This window comes from Neopsephotus bourkii, unplaced genomic scaffold (assembly GCF_033783945.1).
Source record: "Neopsephotus bourkii isolate Nb327-2 ecotype Australia unplaced genomic scaffold, CSIRO-AGI_Nbou_v1 NB_518, whole genome shotgun sequence".
In the NCBI taxonomy this organism is placed as follows: Eukaryota; Metazoa; Chordata; class Aves; order Psittaciformes; family Psittacidae; genus Neopsephotus; species Neopsephotus bourkii.
The window spans coordinates 2463921-2481245 of NW_026901019.1; the positions used below are offsets into that span (position 1 = coordinate 2463921).

The window sequence follows — 17325 nt, forward strand, 5'->3', positions numbered from 1 at the left end:
TAAGAAGATTACGTGAGATAACGGAGAGAGAACCAACTTTTTGGTGATTAGAAAAAGAAGAAATGAAAAAAGAATTGGGAATTCTATTAACTTTTGGATAATGTTTATGTGATGTTTAATTTTGTATGTTCTCTTTCTTCTAGCTACGAATGTCATGGCTCATCCAAGGTGTCTTGCTGGGAAATATATCCCTGGTCCTGGTTGAGAACAAGACAGGAAAGGAACAGAGCCGGACATTCTGGCATTCAGATAACAGTGAAGGTTTGGGAATATGGCAATGGATGATCTTACCTCTCCCAGATATACTGGATAGGTATGAGTCTTTTCATCATTCTCCTTCATGGCGATCAGTCCTTTCACTGCTACCTACCTATCAAAGAAAATGGCCAACATGACTCCTGGAAGTTGTTTCCTCAGGGAGAGGAAGCTCTTTGTTCCTGAGGGGTATCTTCTGTTAGAGGTGGGGAATGAGAATAACTGAGTAGTTTAGAGCAAAGAGCCCAATTTTAGAACTCCTGAGCGGTGGTCTTGGTTTGCAGACTGGGTCAATGGTTAGTCTACAACAAGGTGCTTAAACTTTTGTGTCTCCACATGTGCTGATTTATGTAGCATGTTTGAGCCTCTTATGTGGTTTGCTAGAATTGGCTGTGAGCTTCATATTTGATTTTTCTTCTGGGTATCACAGTCCCCAGTGTTCAGTGAGTCTAGATGTGAGGATGAAAGAGATGGGAGAACTCACTGCAAAATCAGACAAGGATGCATCTGAACACCTTTGTGTTAGCTGTAGCAGGAGGCTTAGCTTAATAAAGGGCTTTCTCAGTTGTGACTGTATTCTGGCTTTTAAGCAAAAAGATATATCTGATAGCATATGCTTATTTAGAGTGTTTTAGCTGTCTCTTACAAGTCACCTTTAAGGGAACACTGTTGTTCATGTTTTACTTTTTGTGTGTGTTCTGGCTTATGGGGTTTACAGAGAAGAGAGAGACATACTTCATCTCCTGCTGCCCTGGCCCTTAGGCTGTAAGACGCATCTACAAACTGTGTCATCACCACTGGTGACCTTTGTCATTTTGGAAATTTGTGCTCTAGAAATAATGGATTTCATTAAGGGATAGTTTGCCTCATAGGAAGTTTGAACAGATATTATATGAGTATGTCTTTTATCTTCCTGGCTCTTGGGAATACATGTAGGCTACAGATACAACAAGGACACTGCTGATACTTCAGTCCTGAATGTATAATTAATATGTACACCTCCGATATTTAATATCAGCATTAGGCTTATTATGCAGTCACTCTTGAAATACCAATTGTAAAAGTACCTGGTTGCTTCTTTCCCTTCAGCTGTGTTTCCTTTGAAGAATGGTATATTCTGCCATTATTATTTATGCAATTTCTTTCCTGATGTTGCCAGAGAAATGTTTTGTGCCTGAATTATTCTGTACTCGTACTATTGCTTTCCTTTAAATTCTCCCTGGTTGCACAGTAAAGCAGATAATACTTTGATCTTAGGAGCTGGGCTAGGAGTGGTACATGTGGAATCACAGATTCAACTGATAACATGGTGCTGACTATATGTATGAGGTGCTGCCACCCTTAATTCCACTACTTACAGAGAAAGCCAGCTGGGTTCACTGAGGGAAGGGAGCTTGTTGGAGGTTAAGACATAAGAAAATCTTTGAAGTCTTGATGTCTCTTGCAAAGTTTTTCTCCTTATTTAGTCACAAAAAATGCACTGTTTAATGTTTATTTTTTTTAAGATTCATTTAGTTGAAACCAGTCTTTCCTGAGTAAGAAGAAATCAGTGAGACTTGGAAATGCTGCAGGTGTCTTTTTCACTATCTCAAAACCTGCTTCTTAGGAAATATGGACTGATGTATAAATTAGGAGGGAATTCTGTGGAGGTGTACACTGAAATGGTGCTTGGGGATGCTGCAGTGAATGAGCTTTGGAGATAAATGGCAGTTTCGCTGAACCGTAAGAAGTATTTAATTGATGTGAACACAGTGCTGGTGCTGCTAAAAGCTTGCTATGTCTCTCTTTTCCTAATTGGTTCCTGTGTCAGTACCTGTGAAGGTCTGTGTTAGAAGAAGCATGATATTGCAGATATTCCTACAGGAGGAGCTGAATGTTTAAATCACCTCACAGAAGTAAAGCTCTTGGATAGAGCACACCAGTGTACCAGTTCCACAAAAATTAAAGCATGTCCCATTGTGACTGGGAAGCTGAATGAGAAGTTTTATTAATAACAAGATAATATGCTTTAAAACTGCTTAAAAGCTTGCTTGTTCAGAAGCTGCTTAGCCATAATTTCCACGTTTGGTTTATAGCACTTCAAAGAATCATTAGGAAGACTTCCAAGAAATTAGATCAGCTCTATCTTTAGAAACAGGTATTTCTTAAATGTTTTATATCCCCTGGGCTCTTGGGGGGGGGGAATTATATTTTGGCAGAAAACCCCAGCTAGAACATTTCAGGTGACTTGGCAGGAACAGAAAGGAAGGAGAAGTATGACAAAGAAGCAAAATTGGCACTGAAGGATGTTAGATGTCTAGCACTGCAGTAGCCTGGGCAGCCCTGGACACATGCTTAATTTCCAAGAGTCAAATGAGGAGAATATTGTCTTGTTTTCTCCCATTTGATCCATAGCAAAGAATCCAGTTGCAGTTTGATCCTGCGTGAGGTCTTACCTTTTCTGTGTGGACTTAAAAAAGGCTGAAGTTCTGGCTTTATGCATCTTCCCAAAGTTAGCTGTCCTTCCTTTCTCTGGAATGTGTTGTCAAAACAGTTTGGAGAGTCAGCTCATGTGGTGTGTGGATTACCAGAGCTGTAACCCAATTCCAAATGCTCTGTCTTTTGTGGGTGGGTGAGGATGGGCAAAGGCTGGTGAAGGATATGCCATCAAAGCAGCTACATTAAAGAAGCCACTTTGGGGCAAGAGCTCCTTGAACTGCTGAATTGTGCCTACCAGAGACAAAAGGTGAGGTCTCCAGAGGTGCTGTATTTTAACTTGCCACTTAAACGCACTCAGCATGAGCTAACAATCCTTGCTGTGCTTTGTTTGGCAGATGATAATCTGCACACAGAATTGGTCTTCCTACTTACTGGAATTTACACATTAATGGGGTGCTAAAATATTTGGGTTCAGAGTAGTGTAATGGTTGTACTTGATGAAAAATTACTATTTGTTTTCCAATTTTAAACAATGAGCCTGTTGAGGGTTGTTCTTTTTCAGCTTCACAGAAATGCAAGTAAGAAATGGAGTCTTGAAAGCTCTGTTGTAGTTGGTAGTTTGGGCTTGCTTTTTTTATACATATGTTTTTAGGTAGTAAGTAATGTGAGTTTAAATTTTAGTAATTATATAGTCATGGGGATGTGACAGCAAGAGCAAACAGAACCCTGATGTAACTGAAGAGTGATTTGTGTAGCTAATAATTAGACATCCTGTTAGTTTAACAGTATGGTTAAAGTATAGCACATAGATAAGATACAAGCACATGTAACAAAGTGAGTCTCTGGAGCTTACTGTAGACTGATGCTTGTCACCAGTCCGCCTAGCTACTGTTTGCTATGCAGTGTAAAAGGTGGAGAAGAATTAGGTTTAATAGGCTGAAGCTGCACTAAAAGGTTAATGCTGTAAGACACAGGTCCCAGTTCTCTTGATTTAACTGCTCTCTTGGTGAAGCTGAGGCCAGCCACCTGGAGCAGTGTGTAGACCAAATATTCTGTGGGTCCATCTACAGCCTGGCTGGAGTTGCCTGGGAGTGGACTCCACATGAGCCAGCCCAGCCAATCTCTGGCCTTTTAAGACCTGTGCTCTCTACTAAACCTGTCCTTTCCTTTAAAGATTTCACTGTAACTTCTATGAGAGGAACATGGTAAAAATGGCAAGTATTAACAGCAACCTGTTACTGTACCTCAGCGCAGTCTTCTGATAGAATATTATATAGAAATATATAAGCAATGTAAATGTGTCTGCTGGTTAGAAAGGCTTCCTTTATTCTTAAGGTTATTTTTTTTTTGGCATTCCAAAGTCTAAATTTGTAGCCAGTCTTAAGTAGTAGTGGCCAGATGGGGGAAGAAGGAATGAGAGGAGTTTACTCGAGGTCCCTAGAAACTAAATTTTCACTCATAAGTAGCAGCACCATTTGCCTTGTCACTGAGTGCAAGTTTGGGCCTTGTGTCCTTTTGGGCAGCACATCCAGAAAGGAAAAACAGGTCTTCTTTTCGTCCTGTTGTGCTCAGAGAGCTTCAGAATTATTTTCTTGCTGATGATCTTCTGAACATGAACTATGAAATTTATCATGTTGGAGGAGAAAAATGTGACTTACCTGGAAGATAGATATGAATGAAGAAGGACTTAGGTTACCCCAGAAGGTAATACTCTTTTGCAAAAGTCAAAATTCATGTCCAGATGATTGTACTTCCTTTCTTTAATCTGGCTTCTTTAGCTATTCCAGTCATGGAATATTCCAGTCATCTTTAAGAGCTACACTGCTGGTACTCATCAGTTCTTCTTCTGCCTATCAAAGTGGAATTCCCTTTCAGTCCTTGGGAGTGAGATCCTTTGTTCTGTGTAGCTTCTACAGCAGCTCCTGTCCAAGTGGCAGCCAAAGCAGCTGGGGACCCTCTAGCTCATTGCTGCAGTAAAAAGAGCAGTAAAAAGTAGTTGTCTCATAATTGTACCCCTCTGCTATGCTCCTACCAGCTGTGGCTAAGAACTCTTATGTAGTAATTTCTTCTTGCATTGCTCTGTCTCTCCCTGACAGTTCCTTTCAGATTTTCTTTCTAATAAGAAATAACTAGTAAATTTCTGGGCATCGTGTTTTCCATGAAGGAAGAAAAAGAAATTAAATGTTCTTGGCAACATTTTATAAGCAGAGGCTTGTTTGACTCCTGTTATTCCTGACCTTTCTTCCTATTCTGCTATGAAGGAACAGGGACCCCTCATACAAGCTAGATACGTGTCTCCATGCACAGGTATATATTAGGTGGTCACATCTACACCCAGATCTCTTTATTCTTTCTTATACTCATCCTACAAGCCTAGCCTGCATTGCTGTTGACATGGTGCCACATTTGTTAAAAGCAAGTGAGACTTTGATGCCTATTATCACTCCTCTTCTGCCGTATAGTATTAACTATGTCTGCCTATGTCCTCCTTCTGAAGTATTCTGCTGTTGGCTGTTCTGTTCATCTGAAAAAGGGGGTTTTGGTGACAGTGTGTGCAGAGTACCTGTGACAGGTTTTGTACGTGTATCTATTCTGCATGGTTGCCTTTAATAACACCTTTAAAACACCTTTGAAATCTCATCCTTTATTACTAGCTATTAAGTAACTTCCTGCATAGCACTTCTGTCACTGTGAGTTTAGTTAAAATGCTTATATTGCTATAAATAATCTCGTTCCACCTAAGTACGTCTTTTATCCCAAATAGTAAGTATTCCTTTGTGAAGTGACGCTAACAATGTGTCATTTGTAACAGAGAAGTTAATGGGAACCTGAATGAAATAAGGGTTAGTGACCTGAAACTTCTCCATTTGGTAAGTGCCTCAGTCTCAAGCAGGCTCAGTCATAATTATCTTAAGTTAGGTAGACAGAGAATTCAGTTCCATCAGAGGCAAAACATTGCAAGTTAGGAAATGGGATCTGTACGTACAGGCACGCTGTGATTGTGTCACTGCATGGGGGATTGAGTACAGAGGAGATTACGTTCAATCTTGGTTAATAATCCCTATCTTTACGATGAAACAGAAAAAAAATATTATATAAGCCTTTCTAAAATAACGGCATGAAGACAGCTGCCTGAGTGGTTAATGGAAACCTGAACTGTCTGTATGAGGCAGGGACAATATTGAGGTGGAATTTAGAGTTGTTACTGAAGGGAGGGAGCTGCAGAATTTACACAAAATTGGCTTGCTGAGGTCTTCAGGAATGGTTTCTATTTCCCTCTAGAGGAGGATATAATACACCTAAAAGCTAATACTTCTGTTCAGTGAAGACCTAAGGATAGGTGACATAAGTGAACCAGTTTCTCCTTATGGAGGCTATACTAACATAACTGTAGTTGTATTTTCATATTTTTAGCTCTATTATTTCCCTGTATAAATAAGCCTAGATATCTGGGGGGGGAAGCAGTCTTCTGTTAGGAGCAAGAAAAAAATAAATAAGCAAAAAGACCCAACTGAACAGAAAACCCAGGATGATATGCTGAAGCTCAAATACTGACTGCTCTGAAATATAACGATCCTGAGGAATGGGGAAGATTATAGACCAGAAGCTTTGGTGTATCCTACTTCTGTCAGCTCTGAGTTGGAATATGCTTGGTCCTACCTTTCAAGGAACTGTTCATCTGGATTTAAATTTCACAAAGAAATTTAAATTCACAAAGAAATTTAAAGAAACAACCCCAGAAAAGCTTATTTGTTATGCCTTTGATACCACTTCTTATCTGTGACTCTGAAATAATTTGATCAGTAATCACCCTTGAGAGGTTTTTGAATTTCTCTAAAACTTGTGTCCTTCAGACAGCTGAGCTGACGTTCTCCAAAGGGGAGATTGGAGGGGGAGGGGAAGGAAGATGTCCACCTGGTACAGAATTTCCCATCTGCTTCAAACAGATTTAAAAAGAAAAAAAAAAGGCCTTTGTGTGAGTTGCATTCACAGGTTGGCTGACACTCAACCCTGCGGGATGTAACTTGTACTTCCCAATTGTCATACATCTAAGGATTTTTTTTATAGCTGTGCTCCTAGGGTCAAGTAGGGCAAAAGAAGAAACAGATAAGAAGTAATTCCCACCAGTCCTCAAGTGATGATTTTTTGACTAGCCAAGCTATTAAAGCCTTTCACAGCTATGTTTTCCTTCTCATGAAGAAATGTAGCTTGCAAACACAGGCCCATCTGATCAGGGTTTGGATTCCATGTAAGGAACCTGCTGAGATTTATTAAGCAACAAATTCATGACAGTCTTGCCAGCAGTAAGTTTGCTGCTTCTATAGAATTACCTTCAGAAATACTCTTCCATGGCCATCCACTAACATGGATCATCTACAGAACATTTGTGTTCGTAGTGAATATGTTTCCAAAGTGCTGTAGACAAGTATCTGTGCCAAACAGGTGCAATTTGAAGTCCTAGATGTTCAGTTAGCACACCCTGCTTTGATGGAGATCTCATAGCAGCCTTCTAATATCTGAAGGGGCCCTACAAGGATGCCAAGAGGGACTCTGTTAGGGACTGTAATGATAGGACAACAGGGGTAGTAGGTCCAAACATAAACAGGGGAGATTTAGGTTAGATACAAGGCAGAAATTCTTCACTGTGAGGGTGATGAGGCGCTGGCACAGGTTGCCCAGAGAAGCTGTGGCTGCTCTGTCCCTAGCAGTGTTCAAGGCCAGGCTGGATGGGGCTTGGAGCAACCTGGTCTAGTGGAAGGTGTCCCTGCCTGTGGCAGGGGGTTGGAACTCGATGATATTAAGGTCTCCTCCAACCCAAACTATTCTATGTTTCTATTTGTGCAAAAATATATGTGAGACTCTGTCACCTCCAGCATTACACCAAATCATTGCAGTAAGGTGCTTCTGGTGTTTCACTATCGCCTTCCACCAAAGTCAGTGGGAGTTGTTTCACTGATTTCAGGGATCAAGCAGAAAAAAAAGTAATGGAGGGGGCAAGGGAATGAGACTGTGGTGCTCTTTTCCATGTCACTGATGTGTGACATTTCCATCTTCAGTTTTGATTACATTTCCCTTAATTAGTCCATTAAGCTAAAACCACCAAAGCTAATGATTAAAATGTTGGCTAACTGATGATCTGGTTTCAGTGGGATTTGAAAGACATTGTATTTCTAAATGAATAGTGGCATTAAACTGGAGAAGGGAAAATGACAACCTATTTGTTGAAGAAATGCTGGTCTCAAGAGAATGTTTGTACTAAAACTGCATTCATGTTAGGAAAAAAAATCAGATCAATAGGCAATCAGGGCAGCACTGATGGTCCTAACAGTGTTTAACATTCCTTGGGGTTTTGTATTTTGAAAGCATTTCTGTCATTTTTTTCATCCCTGGTGAACTTCAGGCAACTTCTAAAGTGTTCTGGTCCCAGTGTTCCTGCAGGTGAAATCAGCAAGGCTGTCTTTTAACTTGATTGAACTGAAATAAAAGTAAAAAGCAATTTATTGTGTTCTTATATGGACATGTTAAGATAGCACTCCCTTCGGTGACAGAAATCCTGGTTTGTATCATGCCTGTCTGTTCTCAGGGGCTGGTAATTCCCATAAGAACAATCCTTTATTGTCTGAAGAGGCTTGACAGGAGCAGTGCATCAAAGGATAACACCTTGGGGCATGAAGCTTAGGTTCTGCCAAGGAAATTGCCTGAAGCTGTTTTCATAAGTATTTAGTTGCCTGAAGGTACGAAGAAGGTGCACAGTAGTCTTTGAAGAAGTATGTCTCTTTTATGCAACCTGAGATAAGAGTCTGCAGAAGTGGAGGGAAAAGCTGATGTGGAGGAACTGCTTATGTCTTTGTAATTCATTTCCCAACCTTTAGCACTTCACAGACGTAAATACACATCAAAATGTATGCATCTCCAAGTGGCATTTAGTGTGCATCCCCAGGAAACAGGATGAGGATCAGATGCATCAGAGAGTCAGTTCCAGCAGTCCCTTCAATGTAGCACCAACATTCACTGTGTGCAGGACATCGATTTTCAGATACAGCCAACTGAAAGTTGCGTAGCTGAATCTTACCTCTTCCTGGAGCTTTCAGTAGCACACAACAGGGAGGGAGAAGCTTCTACTGAGCTGTGGCCTGTAGTTTAGAGTTCTGTAGTTCCTGGTTCTCCATAACATACCAAACTGGGACCTCTGGTGGTTCAGGACCTGTTTCACGTATGATTCATCTCTGCTGCTGGCACAGTAGCCTATAGTAGACCAGAGCCCACTTTGTCTGTCCAACAGCTTCTGTTTAAGACTCACATGGCATGTGTGGAACTGAAGAGCTTATGTTTATGCTAGAGCTTGTAATTTCACTTGAAGTGTTATGGGATGTCAGCTGTGGAGCAAATGGGGAGGAGGCAAGGGGGACAGCCAGTGTAATTGGAAATGAGTTCAACATCCAAGGATTTTACGTTCCTTCCAGTTTTCCTCCTAGACATACCCAAAATGGGTTTCGGGTATACTAAGTAAGAACTATGAGGTTTGTGTGTCAGACTGCAGTTGCACTTCGTATGAATTGAGAAGGCAAACAATAGATTTTTTTGATCTTCAGATTTGTTGGGATGAAGCTGCCACTTTTTGAGTTGGTCAAGACAGATCATTTAGCAATGAAAATAATATTCTGCTATTTGGAGTTTCCTTTGGTGCTAGGGATATTCTTCCATCACCATATTCACTGTTCTTTATGTCAATCACCTGCTTTTTCATAGCAGCTGCTCATATCTTTAGAACATAAAAAGTCAATTCTAGGAATATCTCCCTGAATATCTCCCCGTATATCTCCAGAGAGCAAGAAATTTCAGTACTGAAGCATCGTTTTGCTTTACCAGAAAGAAAGCAGGAGGAACATAGTAACCACATCAACTCTTCTCTGCTGTAGGTGGACTGTGTTCAGTTCTAAACCCTTTGCACCTTCCAGGGGCTGCCAAGAGGGTTTTCTGTTGAAGTTTTTGCTTTGGTTGGGTCAGCTTTTCTGACTGTGTGTCCATCTATAGCTTAGCAAGAGCACCAGTTGCAGAAGCAGAAAGTGGTTTAGATCCAGCACTGTGAATAAAGGTCTGTGAGAATTAAAAAAAACCTGCTTGTGTTTAGATGCTTGCTGCAGTAAAGGGACAAGATTTCTACAGCCTATTTAAATAAACAGGGCTGCTCCTCAAAAATACCTTGTTCTGTCATCAGTTTCTTGTCTAAACTGGAACACATGCAAGAACTCACTTTCTGGCTGAATGCTTCTATCTAAAAGACAAAGCAGGAACCATCAGCAATAGATCTACATTAAAGAGACCCATGAATGGCTTAGCTTCTCCTGGTGTAAAACATCAAGATAAAACAGAGAATGAGTTTTGAATAGTATGTTGTGTTCTCTTGCAGCTTGTTCTACAGCATGTAATAGTGTAATGTTTTTATAGTCTTGGTGCAACTTCTCAGCATTGTATCTGACTTCAGCACTATGGTTGGCTGCTTTTAGAAATTGTTCTCCTTCCTAAGCAGAATATTATGATTTTACGTGGCAGATATGCATCAGGAGAACATGAACTTGCTAAGCTACAAGAAAATCCGAATCCATGAGTGCATTAAATTAATGATGGTCAATATACTATCACATTTGAAATATTTCGTTGTTGGTTATTTTTGCTCTTCCTGTTGACTTTTAATATCACTGAGGGTGAATTTACAGTGATCTTTCTTCTGGTAACATACAAGTGGCAGAACTTCCTGGCAAAAACCAGCTGAGAGTGTGGAATTGATTTAAGGCAAACCTGCTTAGCTTTTACAAGAAGATAATGAGTTCTGTTCTTCCTATGGACTACCCATAGTGTCAGTTCCTCTTCTTTTGTGACTGCCAGAACTGTTAGATATCCTTTGCTTCCTAGAGGGTGGATCAACACCAAATACTTTGTAAATTGGTTTCAGTCTTTGATTGCCAGTTCCTTTTAGAAACTCCAGATTACTTCAGGAGCCCCAGCCTACTTATTTTTCTTAACACTATAAGGTGTAAATCATTTGTGAGAATAAAGTCACTCAGGTGCCTGATTCTGTGTGTGTCAGAAGCCAGGGGACTTTATTTTCTCTCCTCACACACACATACTTGCATCTACTTTCTGTCTATATATATTCATGTACAGGTTCCTTCAGATCATCTTTGAGATCTGGTGAGGATATTTTCTCTGTCAATTTAATATTATTAATAAAAAAAGAAAACCCTTTCTTCCCCATTCTAAAACTGCTTTAATTGTGAAGAGCTCTGAGTTTCATCTCTTTAACAGAATTTAATCCCTGTTCTTCCAATCTGTGCAGGTTTTGGTTTCAGATCATCGCTTCATGGGAAGAAGGGTCTGATGCCATTATTGCTTTTGACAATGTCTCCCTTAGTCTGGACTGCTATTTAACAAGTAAGTTTTCCTTTTATCTGCAAGTGACTTGGCTTTTATTTCTCATGTAATTGAAATTTGGAAAGGGGATGAAGCTGTGGGGAAAGGATTTGGTGGTGTTATCTTCAAAGGAGTCTTGAAATTGTAAAGGTATGTTTCAGAAATAACTGTGCTTACCTTATTAGTGGAGCTGACCAATGAATGGCTTCCAGGTTTGGCAGTACGTGGGCAGTAAGACATATGGTGTGGGAGAGTCAAGTTCCAGCTGAGACAGTAGTATCACCTATCTGCCCAGCCTGATGCAGGAGCCAATTTGTGATTATAGAGTTTCACATGACCTGGCTTGCCGTGTGACAGTTATCAAAATGAATGACAGTTGGACTCTGGCTAGGAAAAGACACATCCTGTGATTGACACTAACTTTGCAGTAATGCTGGGCACAATTCTCCAGTTAAATTAGACCACGGTTATTTTATTTGGACTGACATACATTTAAATCTGAAGTGGAAACCTGGATCTCCACTCTCTCTTGGGAAAAATTTGGATTCTGATCCAGACTTTGTGATTGACTGGCCTCTAGAATATGTTTGGTCTATACCTCTACTGCCAGATTTCACCCCATTTAGATCTTTATTGAACATTTGTGTCTGGCTTTATCTTTCAGAATCTCATGCGCAGTGAATTGCTTAATTTGTAAATATGTTCAGTGATGTGTCACTGTATATCTCAGACCAACAACTTGCATGAGGATTGGAGGATTGCTGTTCTGAGCACTTGAAACTTCTCCCTTGGGTGGGGGTATTGGCTGGGGTATGACTCTTGCCATTTATGGAGTAATACCTCTTAGTTTCTGTGCAGAAGTACAGTGTACCTCAGGTTCCAGTATTCTAAAGACTTCTTAAAATTAGGTTGTAATTAAAAAAAGGTTGTGTTGCACATACTTTTGCTAGCTAAGAAAGAAACTTTCTAACAGTAAAAATTGTATTTTGTATTCCTGCTTTGTATCTTCATTCACTTGCTGGTTTGCCCACAACTCATTCCTGTTTATATTTCTTTTGTCACAGTCCCCATACAGCAACAAAAAGTCAATCTGTCCTTTTAGTAGTGTTATATCCTGTGACTGCAGGCTCTTACTCTTAGCAGAGAAGTCTGAGCCCTTAATTTAGCTTCAGTTTTGTGTTACAGACTGACTCGGCCATCCTCAATGATAAACCAACCTGTAACTTCTTGTTTTCTAGTCAGTGGAGAGAAGACTTCTCGAGGTACCCCTGCAGACTCAAGCAATTTGCTCACTGGTAGAGGTGGCCAGAAGAAGTTTGGATGGGAACAAAAGCTTCTGGGAAATCTCCAGCTCAGCACTGCCCCTGTTTCTGGTCCAGCAGGTAATTGCCTGGTCTGTGAAGGATTTTCAGAGGCTTCCAACTAGAATAGATTTCAGTTAGATGTGTCTAAATGCAATGTGATTCCTTTAATACCAAAGCCTTTGTTCATAGCTTTTTCCAAGTCCCTTACAAACAAAACAAGATCTAGAAAGCAGTTGCCTTTTGCTGTTTACTGTAGCTTGGATTTTGCTTGCAAACTGGTGAAAGTACCACAGGGAGCCTCTTCATGAAGTAAAAATTGCTTTAAACTGTTAAGACAGGTTTGTTTGGTGTTGTGGTCATATAAAAATAAACAGGAATGAAAGCAAAGTGTCCAAGTTGGTGGAGTCCAGCATGAAGTAACCTGAACACTCATATCTAGTTAATATGGACTTGGTTTGAAATAACATAGCTTCACTTTTTCAGTGAGATTTTCATTGCCCATTTGAAAGAGTACAACATTGGAGTTTTTTTTTAAAAAAACATGATTTTTACTTAGAAATGTCAGTGTTTGATGGTCAGTGTTATTTCATAGAATAACAGAATAGTTTGGGTTGGAAGGGACCTTAAATATCATCCATTTCCATCCCTGCCACAGTCAGGGACGCCTTCCACTAGACCAGGTTGTTCCAAGCCCCATCCAGTCTGGCCTGGAACACCCTCAGCAGCACTGTGTGCAGCTGTTTCTCCTCACTTAGGGCTATCTAGTTACCTGCCAATCTGGAATGCCACCCTTAAGGTAGAGGACAGGGGTGTGGTTGCTATATGCGTTCTTTAGTTTGTCAGTAGACCCAGGGATTTGTTCCTGCTGACTCCTTCTCTCCCAGTCCTGTCTTAGACTTCTTTGACTGTTCTAGGATATGTTTCACTGCTGCCTGCAGTGTACTGGTGAAACATGTCTGAACTAGTGGTGTTAGCTCTGACACCAACAGCAGTCTGGTCAGGGTGGTCAAAAGCTCCACACATCCTTCAAAGCCTGTCTGAAAAGCTGGTTGTACTATCCCACTCCGTGATGCTGTGGCAGGGCTGATGCTGGTACCTGAACTCCCTTGTGAAACAAGCTCTGCCAGTGGAGGCTGGTGGTACAGTCCTGCAGCATAGGCCAAGAGTTGCCATCAGGTGGAGTTTATTGATGTTTTATGTAGCAAGCATCATCCAGCAAGAGAAGTGCAGGAGCACTGACAGTCTCAGGAGACTGAGATATAAATAATTAGCCCACATGAGGGGATGCTGGGCTGGGAGGACCTCCATAGCTATTGTGTCTAGCTCTGTTACAGATACTGTGTATGAGCTTGGGCTGGTCACAAAGGTATAATTTCTAATGTCTTATGTCTTCTTTGAGGATCCATTGAAGTGTTCCCTTCAATATCTGTATCTTCATTTCCTTCCTGTAAGTGGAGCCACCTTTTAAGTGCATTCAGTATTGCTCTTAGGTCAGTGATCTTGTGGTAGGATCTGCACACAGGTGTAGACTATGAACTTCTGGCTGATTTTCCATAGGAATGTCAATGCTTAGGTTATGATGTAGTTCCCTAAGGCAGCTGTACATTTCCTTCCAGGATACCTACTCTTTTAGTTGCATAAAAGCCAACAGATGTCAGGTTCAGACTCAAGAATGGCCTGAAGTTTGGGTGCAGAGCTACGGTAAAGTGGGCGTGGGGGTGTTAGTCTAGAAATCGTGTGGCTGTAGGACTATTGAATGAGAATTTTACTTCCGACTTCTCAGTAGACCTGAAATAATGGAACATCTTCTAGCTCTTCTGCTCCCTATCCTGTTTGAGGATTGCATTTTAAGGAAATACTTGGCTAGTAGAAACAATAGGAGTTAGATTGCATGGGTGCAGAAGGTACTTTGAGCAATTCAGATAATTTTTTATAACCTTAGAGTGAAAATTCAAGTGGTATCTAAGTCAGCTTGCCTAATTTGTGGGCTTGATCCTCTGTCCTGTTTGTGTTATGTCTACAATTGTCTTCACCCCTGGAGATTTGACATCACTCCTACAGCAACTTTCTCTGCTTTGTGTGCTTTGTGCCCTTGGTGTATACAGGGCAGAAATCAGAAGGTACACTGCAGCTTCTTGTAGTGGAAAGTCATTGCATGTCTGAGCATCTCCACAGCACCGAAACACCTTTTTCTTTTGTGTTGCCAAGTTCCTGCTCTCAGTAAACACTGCAGATGCTTGTTTGGTCCCTGGGCTATGCGTGTTACCCAGCTTTATTCTTGTGTCTTTCTGCATCCTGTAATGTATATAAGAAACCTCAGGCTGAGTGGAGGCCAAGCACTCCACGCTAAATTTCATGAGCTAGTTGTGTGCTGTTGGGAACAAGGCAAAATACCGTCAGACTTTCGTGACGCAATCATCGTCACTCTGTATAAGAAAAAAGGTGCCAAGTCAGACTGCTCAAACTACCGTGGTATAACTCTGCTCTCCATTGCTGGTAAAATTCTTGCAAGAATACTATTGAACAGACTAGTACCTGCCATCGCAGAAGAACTTCTACCTGAAAGTCAGTGTGGTTTCAGGGCTAATAGAAGTACCACAGACATGGTATTTGTTCTCAGACAATTGCAAGAAAAGTGTAGAGAACAGAATAAGGGGTTATACGTAACTTTCGTTGACCTCACCAAAGCCTTTGACACTGTGAGCAGGAAAGGCTTGTGGCTGATCTTAGAACGATTAGGTTGTCCCCCCAAGTTCCTGAAAATGATTATTCTGTTACATGAGGATCAGCAAGGCCAAGTCAGGTATGGTGATGCACTCTCTGAGCCTTTCCCAATAACCAATGGTGTGAAACAAGGTTGCGTTCTCGCACCGACCTTATTCACAATCTTCTTCAGCATGATGCTCCAAAGGGCTACAGCAGACCTCGACGAACAAGACGGCATTTATATTCGATATCGTACCGATGGTAGCCTATTCAATCTAAGGCGACTGAAGGCCCACACTAAGACCCTAAACCATCTTGTCCGTGAACTGCTCTTTGCTGATGATGCCGCCCTTGTCGCCCACACAGAAGCAGCTCTGCAGCGTTTAACATCTTGCTTTGCGGAGGCGGCTGAGGTTTTTGGGCTGGAAGTCAGCTTGAAGAAGACAGTAGTTCTCTACCAACCTGCACCCCAAGAAGATTATCGCCATCCCCATATTACCATCGGCGAGTCAGAGCTTAAGACAGTTCAGCAGTTCAGCTATCTGGGAAGCATCATTTCCTCGGATGCCACGATCGACAAAGAGATAGACAACAGAATAGCAAAGGCATATACAGCCTTTGGAAAACTCCATAAAAGAGTCTGGTGCAATAAACACCTGAAGAAAAGTACAAAGATCAGTGTCTACAGAGCCATTGTATTGTCTACTCTTTTATATGGGTCTGAATCATGGGTCATCTACCGTCATCACCTGCGACTCCTGGAACGCTTTCATCAGCGCTGCCTCCGTACAATTCTAAACATCCATTGGACTGACTATGTGTCTAATGTCACTGTCCTCGAACAGGCAGGGGTCACCAGCATCGAGGCCACATTGCTGAAACTGCAGCTGCGCTGGGCAGGGCACGTCTCTAGAATGAAGGATCACCGCCTCCCCAAGATCGTGTTTTACGGTGAACTTGCCACCGGTAGCCGCAAGAGAGGTGCCCCAAAGAAGAGATACAAGGACTCCCTGAAACAATGCCTTAGCCTTGGCCATATTGACTACCATCAGTGGTCCACCTTGGCCTCCAATCGGGAGACTTGGAGGCACACCATACATAATGCCGCTGACTCCTTTGAGAGTTCACGAAGAACTAGTCTCGAGGAGAAACGACAACACAGGAAGAATCGTGCCCCACCTGTTCCACCCAAGGAGACCTTCTGCTGTGCTTTTTGTAGCCGGATTTGCCTATCCCACATTGGCCTTCTTAGTCATCAGCGCGCCTGTAGTAAGCGTGGGTAAATGCCCTTCCCAAATCTTCGTTCGCGAAGTCAAGCCATGATGATGATGATGATGATGATGATGAATGTATATAAGAAACCTCAGGCTGAGTCTGTCAAAGCCATTACTTTGATGGCCACGTATGTACTGTTGTGTGAGTGAACCGACAACATCAGTGCCACCCTGAAGTCCCAAAGAATGCATTGATCAGTGAGAGCTCAGCCAAAAGTAATTACAGCTAATGTGATCTTTGGCTTGTGTGATAGATCACATGCTATAATATTTCCTTCTTAAGAAATCGTATTAAAACTAAGAACTGTGTTCTTATAGCTGAAGAGACAACAGGATAATAAAATGCCCTCCGTAAGTCCTCAAGCCAGCTCAACCTCCAGAGCAGGAACTACAATCTGAAAGAAAGGTACTACTTCGTTTATATCACGGGAAATCCAAAGATGACCCCAAATTGCTACAATTAATGTGGTTGTTGGTCCTCTCCCAAGTTCCTGGGTGATGATCAGCCCCAACACAGAAAAATGCCCGTAGGTTTCAGATCACAGTTACTTGCACTGCAATGTGACCATTATGTAGATGGTCACAGAGCATGTAAATGCTTTCCTTTTCCATTAATGAATGACGTTATTTGCTAAAATGAAACCTTCTTGTTGAAAGGTTGCAGATGAAGCTTGATTCTAGAAGGAACCTGCAAAAAGACTGTAAGAAAGCCTGAGTATACTAGAAAATTGAAGCAACTTTAGTGGCACTAGGATTTTGGATTGAAATGGCCAAGTCTGTACAAAAGGCTGTGTGCTGTTTATTTTGATATAAACAAAGTTTACTTTAGCTTGGTTTTTAAATTGATTAGGTATTAGTGTAAGTAAAACTGAAAGTCACTCAAACCACAGCATCTCTCTACAGGGAGTTCAACAACCAATTAAAAAGCCAATTTATATCAAACCAATGCAATTTCC

The 17325-nt window shown here is 41.3% G+C and overlaps 1 protein-coding gene across 3 annotated transcripts in view; it reads left to right on the forward strand.

Moving 5' to 3' along the window:
- Positions 1-17325, forward strand: part of ALK (ALK receptor tyrosine kinase) — a 314119-nt gene that overhangs the window by 252572 nt on the left and 44222 nt on the right. For all 3 annotated transcript variants that reach the window (XM_061350549.1, XM_061350546.1, XM_061350547.1), the window contains 3 exons: positions 144-313; positions 11012-11106; positions 12324-12467. In XM_061350549.1, the coding sequence (XP_061206533.1) occupies positions 144-313; positions 11012-11106; positions 12324-12467 (409 nt within the window). The remainder of the gene's footprint in view (positions 1-143; positions 314-11011; positions 11107-12323; positions 12468-17325) is intronic.